The 10,799-nt window shown below is 42.7% G+C and overlaps 1 protein-coding gene across 2 annotated transcripts in view; it reads left to right on the top strand.

Moving 5' to 3' along the window:
* The first annotated feature begins 355 nt into the window (after window positions 1–355).
* MCOLN2 (mucolipin TRP cation channel 2) overlaps window positions 356–10,799 on the top strand; it is a 57,154-nt gene continuing 46,710 nt past the window's right edge. For both annotated transcript variants that reach the window (XR_008380275.1, XM_053592643.1), the window contains exon 1: window positions 356–594. Coding sequence is in view for 1 of the 2 variants with exons in the window: in XM_053592643.1 (XP_053448618.1) it covers window positions 518–594 (77 nt within the window). In the remaining variant the exon portion in view is untranslated. The remainder of the gene's footprint in view (window positions 595–10,799) is intronic.

Raw genomic sequence — 10,799 nt, 5'->3', positions numbered from 1 at the left:
CAGGTGCGGCAGTCCCACCCTCGGGTCCCCCTCCTGCTGCAGGGCTCAGCCAGGCCTCGCGCGCCCGACCTGGTGGAGTGGAACCGCGCCTCGGCCTTGTCCTGCGACCCTGTCCCTGGTCGGTGCCCTACGGCGCCCGTCCCGTCCCTCCCCTCAGTCCCACGGTTCGAGGCCGGAGTCCCACCGTCGGCCGCTTCAGTCTCCTGGGGCCGGGCTTGCTGACACGTGGGCACAGTCCCCGCGGCACCCCTCCCACGTGGGAGGCGGGGGGCGGAGACGGGGACCCGAGCGGGGCGGGCACGCCTGGCCACGCGCCGCATCCTGCCCGGCGCGCACAGGGCCACCCGCCCGAGCAGGGTCCGCCGCCGACCGCCGCGCCTGCTCTCGGGCGGGACAGGTGGGCCAAGGGGACCTCGCCTGGAAGGGCGCCAAGTTCAGGGGGCACATTCCGGCTGCGCAGTGAGTCGTTTCCCTGGCCCGACTCCGGGAGCCCTGGAAAAGTCGCGAAGGAGGCGGCATGGCCGGGCAGCCTTATCGTTCTCCCCAGGCGAGGAACCCAGAGAGAGGATCAGGTGTTTTCAGGTTAACTGCCAGGTGAGGCGTCGGGGCGGCATCTTTCGGGGTACCCGACTCTGGAGAAATCTTCATAAATCGATGGCTTTACTGTTCCCGACTGGAGCTTTACTGCTGCCTTGGGAATGCTGTATTAACTGCCTGCAGTTAGTTAAATAAGTCTGGGCTTCGCCTTCCGGAACAAACAGGCCTTTTTCTCAGGTGGGAGGGTTGCAATGTGGTTAACTCGGGTTCCTCTGCTTTTATGAAAGGGCGCCCAGTTCAGCCCGGCGGCGCTGCCAAAGGCCGCTCCTGCGTGGCCGCAGCTCCAGCCGCCCAGAGCACAGCGGAGCTGGGGCTGTGCGCGGGCACAGGCCACCGCTCCCCTTCTCTGCTCTCAAAACTAATACAGTGGTGGGCTGTTAAACTCTCAAAATAGTGTTAAGACTTTCCCGCTTCCAGCTTGGTATAAATGGACGTAGGGCCAGCAAGAAAAGCCAAAATTCAAGAGAAAAGTTTCCTTAATTTTTGGTCACTGCACAGATTAAGTATTTAATTCCCTGCAAGTGGGAATGTATTTTTTAGAGTGTTGGGAAATTTTTGAATTAGAAAACATAACTTTCATGCATGCTCCCGTGGTTGAAGGACACACTTGGGTGTGTGCACAAAAAGTTGTTTTTTGTTTTTTTTGTGCACAAAAAGTTTTGCAGGTGTTCAGATTCTGTAAAGATCTGGTTGTACCATACTGGTGAGAAACAGAAGATTGTGTGCTATTGTAAACTGAGAATGGAAGAGAGGGGTATTGAGAGGAGAAAGAGGCTGTCCATGCAGATTCCGATATTTTACGGACAAGGAACCAACTTCATCCTTCTCCCCAGAAGCTGGATGTGGACTTAACACTGAGAAGCCGCTCACTCCTTCTGTGAGGCGCTAACCAAAACAACACAAGCTTGGGGAATCTTGATAGCTTCTTCCTATTGAGTCAGAGGTCTCTTGAGATTTCGTTTATCTTCCTGTTTATACCTGAAAAGGAGTCGAATTCTCCTTTCTGGGAACTTTCCACAGCCACACCCTTCTCCTTTAGCAAACCTTCCATAAAGCAGATTCTGTGGCTGGGCCCCTTTAAAAACAAGCACATTTCCCCTGTTTCTCCTGACCACTCCCAGAGAGAGGCCATCAAAATAATGTCAATTTTCTTTAACTGCCTATACCCCCCAAAATGGGTTAATGCTGATACAGTGTTTGAGATAGTCCCATCCTTTTCTCCCAAGGAGGAACATATAAAAAGTATTGTTTTTAATCATAATGTCATAAATATAACACTCTTTAGTGTAGCAAGTAAGAAGAGTTGAGAGATAAACTTTGATCTGAGTGGCGGAGCATACAGACTGCAAGTTAGGAACCATCATATTCATGAGCTAATCATTTTGGCTAGGTTTCTGTCGGTGAAGTGAAACCCAGACTAAGACAGTTCTTCAAACTTAGTGGGAAAAGAGGTAGCTTCTTGTAGCTTCAGTTTTCAAAGTAAAAATAACGGCTAAAGAAAACTCTTTGGGCTTTAAAAGTTAAAGGTGGACACTCCTTTGGAGCCGGACTGTTCTCTGTAGCTAAGGCCTAAGGACTAAGTTCCAAGTGTCAGTTCTGAAGAAATCAATTGCTCTTGAGAGCTCTTGCATCCCTCATCAAGGGGTTCTGAGAAAGTTACGGGTATACCTTGTTTTATTATACCTCACGGAGACTGGTTTTTACAAATTCAAGGTTTGTGGCAACAGTGAGTCAAGTCTATCAGCACCATTTTTCCAACAGCACGTGCTACTTAGTGTCTCTGTGTCACATAATTCTTGTGATCTGTCACACTTTATTACATCTGCTTGGGTGATGTGCTCAGTGCTCATTGCTTTTTGTAATTGTTTCCGGGTGCCATGAACCTTGCCCATATAAGATGATGAACTTAATAAATGTGATGTGTATTCTGACAGCTCTACCCACCAACCATTTCCCTGTCTGTCTTACTCTCCTTGGGGCTCCCTATTCCCCGAGACACAACAGTACTGAAATTAGGCCAGTTAATAACCCTGCCCTGGCCTCTGTTGGTTCAAGTGAAAGGAAGAGTTGCGCATCTCACTTTAAATCAAAGGCTAGACGTTAAGATTGGTGAGGAAGGCGTGTTGAAAGCTGAGACAGGCCCACAGGGAGGCCTCTTGTGCCAAACAGTTAGTCAAGGTTGAATGCAAAGGAGGGAAGAGAGTTTGAGTGATCTGGCTAGAAGATCAAACCAGCCATAGCATTCCTTCAAGCCAAAGCCTAATCTAGAACCAGGCCCTAACTCTTTGTGAAAGCTGAAAGAGGTGAGGAAGCTGCAGAAGACACTTTGAAGCTAGCAGAGGTTGGTTCATGCAGTGAAGGCAAGAAGTCATCTCCATAACATACAGACGCAAGGTGAAGCAGCTCCTGGATGTGAAAGCTGCAGCATGTTATCCCAAAGATCTAGCTGAGATAATTGATGAAAATGGCTACAGTAAACAAAAGATTTTCAAAGTAGACAAACAGCCTCTTATTGAAAGAAAATGTCACCTGGAACATTCGTAGTTGCAAAGGAGAAATCAATGCCTGACTGATTGATTCCGAGGACAGGCTGACTTCCTTGTTAGGGATTAATGCAACTGGTGACATGAAGTTGAAGCCAATGCTCATTTCCTATCCCAAAAATCCTAGGGCACTTAAGAATTATGCTAAATCTACTCTGCATGTGCTCCATAAATGGAAAAACAAAGCCTGGGTGACAGCAGAACTGTTTACAATGTGGTTTACTGAATGTGTTAAGCCCACTGTGGAGACCTATTGCTCAGAAAAAAAAAATTCTGTTCAAAATATAACCACTTATTGACAATGGTGTTGGTGACCCAGGAGTTTGGATGGAGATGTACAAGGGGATCAATGTTGTTTTCATGCTAACGTAACATCCCTTCTGCAGTCCATGTCTTATTATTCTTTAATGTATTATTAAAGAAATACTTCTCATAAGGCTGTAGATGATGATTCATCTGATGAATCTCAGGAATGTAAATAGAAACCTTTTGGAGAGGATTCATTGTTCAGAAGATATTAAGACCATCATAGGTAGCTCACACGCCTGTCATCCCAGCACTCTGGGAAGCTGAGGCAGGTGGATTGCTTGAGCTTAGAAGTTCAAGACCAGCCTGAGCAAGAATGACACCCCATCTCTACTAAAAATAGAAAAACTAGCCAGGCATTGTGGCAGGTGCCTGTAGTCCTAGCTATGTGGGAGGCTGAGGCAAGACTGAAGCGCTTGAGCCCAAGAATTTGAGTTTGCTGTGAGCTATGATGCTACAGCACTCTAGCCAGGGCGACAGAATGAGACTCTGTCTCAAAAAAAAAAAAAAAAAGACCAACTGTGATTCCTGGGAGGTCAAAATACCAACATTAACAGGAGTTTGGAAGAAGTTAATTCCAACCCTCATAGATGGCTTTGAGGAATTCAAGAACTTAGTGGACAAAGCAACTGCAGATGTGGTGGAAACAGCTAGTGAACTTGAATTAGAAGTGGAGACTGAAGCTGTGACTGAATTGCTGCCACCTCATGATAAAATTTGAACAGATGAGGAATAACTTCTTATGAATGAGGAAGGAAAGTGGTGTCTTGAGATGGAATCTATTACTGGTGAAGATGTGTGACCTCGTTCAAATGACAATGAAGAATTTAGAATAGTCTATGAATTTAGTCAATAAGGCAGAAGCAGGACTTGAGAAGACTGACTCCAGTTTTTACAGAGTTCTATTATGGATAAAATGCAATCAAACAGCATTGTGTGCTTTAGAGAAAGCTTTTGTGGAAGAAAGAGTTGCAGCGAACTTTATCTTTTAAGAAACTTCTGTAGGCACACCAGCCTTCAGTAACCACCACCCTGATTAGTCAACAGCCATCGACGCCGAAAAGATTATGGCTTGCCGAAACCTCAGATTTTTGTCAGTAGCATTTTTTAGCAGTATTTTTAAATTAATGCATGTAAATTTTTAAAAAGAAATAATAGTATTGCACGCTCAACAGATGACAGTGTAGTGTAAGCATAACTTTTTTGGCACTGGGAAATTAAAAACATTTTGTTACTTGCTTTATTGTGGTGGTCTGGAACTGGACCCACAATATCTCCGAGGTTGACTATAATTTTATCCAGACTTCATTTTCATTATCAGACTGCAACATTCTATTCAGTATTAAAGGTTTAAAGTCATGTTTTTGGCTTATTTGTTTGCTTTGGCAGTCCCGTGAGTTTTCTTCTTTCCACTTTCCCCAGCCTACTTCTAGCCAAGCTTTCTACTCTGTTTTGAGCTTGGGCCTCAGCCTCCTTTTCCCTGGTGTGTATAGAAGAGACTTCTCAGGGGTCTGCTGCCCATATTCCTTTTTCCTCAGTTGGGTGGGCTGTTTACTTTCTCTTCTCTTTTGAGTGTTGTATTTTGTAATATTTCCTTGAATATATCTCTATAATCTCAAGCTAATACATCTGCCAGGCACTATTGGTGACTCACGAAGCAGAAAATTCTTGAAAATTCTCCTTGGTGTAATTCTAGAAGACCCACAATTCAGATGGTAGGCTTTAAGAAAACCATATTACCAGTTCTAACTAGAGGGATTTGCTAGAGATACAGTGACTATCACTATCATCACAATGAACTGGGCTAGTCCAAAATTAAATTCAGTGCTTTGAGGGAAAAATGATTGTTTCTTTGTAGCTTCTTTTACTTTCACTTAGAGTCATCAGTATGACTCTATTAAATCAGGAACTTACTGAAAATGTTAAAGAAAGAAAAATGTTTGGAAATGCTATCATGCCAGCCATCTTCCCCAGCTTTACTGCATTTAGAATCTCATATTGCTGAGAAATTGAATTTGCCTTTACTTATCTGCGCCCCATATAGCTGATTCCTCAATGTTTTCAAATGGAGTTTGGGTTGTTTGGAACCAGCACTTTAAAAGTATGCCGTCTGCTTTCTTGGTGGTCTGAGGTAGCCAAGTGGTGACCAGAGATGATTTCATAGGAACTTGGTCACACGATTGTCTTTAGGGAAATTCCTGTTCTTTTGTGGGTGGTATGGAAATGGAAAATGAAAAGCCCCTGTGGCCTTCTTTCAGGGTGCTTCTTAAGGTTAAAACCTACCCCTCATTTATGTTCGGAGAGCTGTGCTAAAAAGGTAAAGAACAGTTTCTTCTTTGCCTTTTTTTTTTTTTTTTTTTTTTAACCCCATCAACTTCCTTTCTTATACTTGTGGTGTGACTTGTGGTGTGACTACCCCAGAGTCTCAGCTTGTTAGACTTTTTTTTCTTTTCTCTTGTGAGACTAATTGATCATGAGAAAATTAGTTCATAGTAGAAATTGGAGTGAGTGAAACAATGAAATTGGAGTAGTTAAAATTGGTCTGAAGTTTTCCATCTGCTGGATTGTCCTTGGCATTCACCTTGGGCATAGCATGGTCATTACTGCAGAAACGCTGCCTCCTAGTCTCTGTGGGTGGCTCCTCCACCCTCCCCCATCACACAAAACTAAGGGCACAAACTGATCACAGTACATGCTAGACTTTAACTCATAACGTCTCAAGGATGCACACATGTTAATCACCCCAAACAAAGAAAATATAGAAAACTTGATGAAGAAAATTAAGGTTACCTATAGTATTACTTCGCAGAGATTACCAAAATGATGAAGAGTGTGTGTGTGTGTGTGTGTGTGGCTTCTTTATGCACTCTATACTTCTTTAAATGTCTACATACATACATGCTGATACATTTTAAAAACAGAATCTTAATACATCTATTTTGTAACTTTAAAAAACATTAACAACATCCTACAGACATCTTCAAGTCAGGGCAGAGGCACAAATAAAGCCGTAACTAACATTTTTGTAACTATTTTTCTGACTGCTATACTTTTTTTTTCTTTTTCTTTTTTTTGCAGTTTCTGACCGAGGCTGCGTTTGAACCCACCACCTCTGGCATATAGGGCCAGTGCCCTACTCCTTTGAGCCACAGGTGCTGCCCTTGTGACTGCTATACTTTTAAATTTGTTGTATAAATCTGCAAAATTTTCGTTCTTAAATCACAGATGTTCTTACAGGTACTGCCCAGCCCAAGTTCTCTTAAAGTTCAGATTTCCTCAGATGCTTTTTTTTTTTTTTTTTGCTTTTCATAAATAAAACTTAAGATAGATTTTTACCAACCTGATTATTAGTGAATTTACATTGTTGTTAAATATGTTCACTGGCTTGTTCAGATTCTTTTTATGTTGGATCATCTTTTTCTTATTAATAATTTTCAAGCTATCTACAGATAACAGTTAATTTTGACTCTTTAAATACATTATGGCTATTTCTCTGTCTTTTAACTTTTTGAAATCTTAAATTTGTATATCAAGATCTGTCAGTTATTTTCATGTTTTCTGAATTCTGTTGTAGTTAACAAGGCATGCTAAATGATTTTAAAAATTCTACAACGTATGCTGGCATCAGTCTTAATCTTTTAATGTGCCTAAATTTTATTTTTGCATTTGGTTTGAGGGAAGACTCTTTCTCTCTCCCAAATGGATAGCAAATTATGATGATAACAACGCATTATATAAGTCGTTCTTTGGAAGGATTTTAGGAATACTGAATAAAACAAAATAGAGTTTCTATCAGCAAACCAGGCACCTAAATTACCCTGAAACACTTTAATGTATTTGGGCTATGCAAGACTCTTCAATACCTTTTTAATTTGGTTTTCCATATCAATACTTTAGACTTTCTACTTGTATTGGTTTATTAATGTTGCTGTTGTTAATATCTTAGGACGTACTAAGGAAAAGTTCTTATAATCAGGGCTGCTGTCTCATCTGTTGACTCATTTATTTTTTCCAACAAATAGTCATTGAACTATTATTATGTGGTCTGCTGTTTGCTGGGGTATACAGTGATGAGCAAGAAGAGTCCTTCGGGAAACTCTTATAGAGAGGGCCAACAAAGATGGTGATCTTGATTACAAAGGAAATAAAATGACTTTAGAATCAGTGGGGGAAGCACATTGAACAGGAGCCCTCTCTGTTAGGGGACAGAGGATGGGAAAAAACCAGACATGCAAAGAACTGGGGGAACAGCACTGGGGTATGGGGAACAGCAAGTGAACTCTGCAAGGTGGGAATGTGCCATGGCCAGGAAGGAAGCCATGGCACAGTGAGGAAGGGGAAGAGAGGTGTGCAGGGAGTGAGCAGGAATATTTTAGGCCAGGGTAGGAGGGTTGGCTTTTACTCTGAGAGCAGGGAAAGCCCCTAAAAAGTTTTAAACAAGGAAGTGACTTGTTTGCTTATTGACAAAGCCTATCTCTGAAACAGGGAAGTGCCTTCTGATTTATGCTTTTTAAATTACCCCTCGGCTGCTAGATGAAGAATTGGGAGGCTCTTGTACCTGTCTTGTGAGAGATGACAGGGCTTGAACCGGGGAGGCTGCAGTGCACGTAGAGAGTGGGGACCCCTCTGTGATGTCTTTGAAGGGAGACTTGATGAATTGGATGTGAAAAAAAGAGGGCCAACTCAAGTCTGCCTTAGAGCAGGGCTCCCACACTTTGCTGCCCATTAGAATCTCCTGGGAAGCTTATCAAAATCCTGATGCCCACTGCACACCTCCTATCAATGAAATCAGTCTAGGGGCTGGGAGCTAGGAACTGAAATATTTTTTAAATCCCTAGGTGGTTCTTTGCAGCCAAGCAGAGAAGGACTGAATGGACTAGGGGTTGCAGCTGAAGCATCCAGATGAATGTGCACAGATCACTGTGTTGAGCCAATGTGTAGAGGAGCAGATGGAGGACAGATTTCAGAAAGAGCTGGCATAAGGGAGAGAGAGATTTGCCGGAGATGCCAATGTGAAAGTCCACATCTGTGGATAATATTTAAAAGTCACAGGACCAGACAAGCTCTTCTAGGATGAGGGTGGCAGAGAGTAGAAGAGCCCTGGGCTGTGCCCTGCGGCACTCAGAGGAGTGTGGTGTCCTGGAAGCAGAGGACAGAGGTTGTCCCAGGGAGGTAGCTGTATCTGATGCTGCTGAACCACTAAGCTTAACAAGCATTTGCTGGAATGTACAGAAGGAGATGGTTTGCTCAGAGCAGTTTCAGTGGAGTAATAGACATGGAAACCCAGTGTTTACAGTGAATCTGAAGGATAAAGATACCTGAGTGAGGTAAATTTTGGGTTCATTCCGCCAGATGACTTTACTTGTTTTTTTTTTTTTTTTGAGACAGAGTCTCACTTTATCGCCCTTGGTGGAGTGCCGTGGCGTCACACAGCAACAGCAGCCTCCAGTTCCTGGGCTTAGGCGATTCTCTTGCCTCAGTCTCCCGAGTAGCTGGGACTACAAGTGCCCGCCACAAGGCCTGGCTATTTTTTTTGTTGCACAGTTCAGCCGGGGCTGGGAACCCGCCACCCTCGGTATATGGGGCTGGTGCCCTACTCACTGAGCCACAGGTACTTGTTTGTTTTTTTTTCTTATTGAGACACAGTCTCACTTTGTTGCCCTTGGTAGAGTGCCGTGGCATCACTCAAACAACAAACTCAAACTCTTGGGCTTAAGCGATTCTCCTGCCTCAGCCTTCTGAGTCCCTGGGACTACAGGTGCCTGCCACAACGCCCTGCTGTTTTTTTTTTTTTTTTTTTTAGCAGGCTGGGGCTGGGTTTGAACCCACCAGCCTTGGTGCCTGTAGCCAGCACCCTACCCACTGAGCTACAGGCGCTGCCCTGTTTTTCACTTTTTACTTCAATAACATAAACATGTAGAAGTTTCCTGAATTTGTGGACTAGGGTAGCTGTTTGCCAAAATGTCAAACATTTTCTAAAGAGAGAAGTTATGTTTGAAATATGAGTATATTTGAACATAACATTTTTCTTCCTTCCTCATCACCTTATAAGCCATTGCTCCTTAAATATTATTAATTCAGGGATCAAGAAAGAAAACTGGACAGAGGGATCAGTAAAACTGGATTCTTATAACTGGGGGAAAGTTATAACATTTATTTGTAAAATGAAAGATAACAAAAGGTAACCTCTAAGGTTGTGGTTTTCAAACTTGGTTGCACATTAGAATCACCTGGAGAAACTTGAAAATAATCCCTGTGCCCAGGCTGCACCCACATCAGTTAGGCCAGAATTGCTTAGGGAGGAACCTGGGCGCCCGTATTCTTGAAGCTCCTCTGGTAAGCCAGTTTGCAGTCAAGTTTGAAAACTATGGCTCCAAAGTCTTGGATAGCCCCAGTACTGAGTTATTTTATCCTTGGGTATTAATGTATTCCTTCCCCTCAACAAAATCAGGAAGAAGAGAGGAATGGATACTGGGCTGGAAACTTACAGTGTCTTTCTCAAGAAGTCTCAACATTTACTTTTCAGGTTTCCTTTCACGGGAAGTGACTGAAAGATGTTGTCCACAGAATGAGAGTGAAGGAAGGGCCAACACGGGACCCAGGAAATGGGGAATCCAACTTGGGAGGGAGTCAAAGAGCTTCCCACGGGGATGGGTTTGAGTAGGGATTAGAAAGCAACCGGTGTAGGTTGAGGGAAAAGGATGAGGCTGTAGGAATTGACATCCCCAGGAAAGGAAGGAATGACCAGAATACACTCGGCCTGGGTGTATTTAGGGTGCTGTCAGAGTCAGTCAGAGTCTGGCGATACAGTCATTGTGGGTATGCAGAAAAATTAAGCAAACAGAGAAAAAAGCAATTCGTTCTAGAAAAAACATTTTTTTTAACTAGGAAGAATATAGTATTACAATGGACTAATAGTGCAACTGTGAAGAATTTTTGCATATTCATTTCTTAAAATCTGAACGTTTATCCTAACTTTTATTAAAACTATATTGGGAAGGTAAGTAGGTATAATGTGTGTGTTGGTGGGGAGAGGCCAAGTATAAGGGTGAAGTCCATATTGGCTGAGGGAGAATGCAAATTGATACTATCTGAAAGAGAAAAAAATAGTGGCATAAGTATTCTTTAGAAATATTAAAGCAAATATAAATAAAATATAAATATTAAAAGTAAATATAATATATTATATAATATAAATCATATATTACATAATATAAATATTAAAGCAAATACGTAAAAAATGAAACATTAAACCAAATGACTGGAAAAAAATAGATAAAAGTAGTTGCTTTAAAGGAGCAGAAATCAGCAATGGGGTTCATTATTATTCCTTGAAAATTTTGTACATGATCT

Source organism: Nycticebus coucang, chromosome 5 (genome assembly GCF_027406575.1).
Source record: "Nycticebus coucang isolate mNycCou1 chromosome 5, mNycCou1.pri, whole genome shotgun sequence".
Classification (NCBI taxonomy): Eukaryota; Metazoa; Chordata; class Mammalia; order Primates; family Lorisidae; genus Nycticebus; species Nycticebus coucang.
This window is presented reverse-complemented; position numbering and strand designations above follow the sequence as displayed.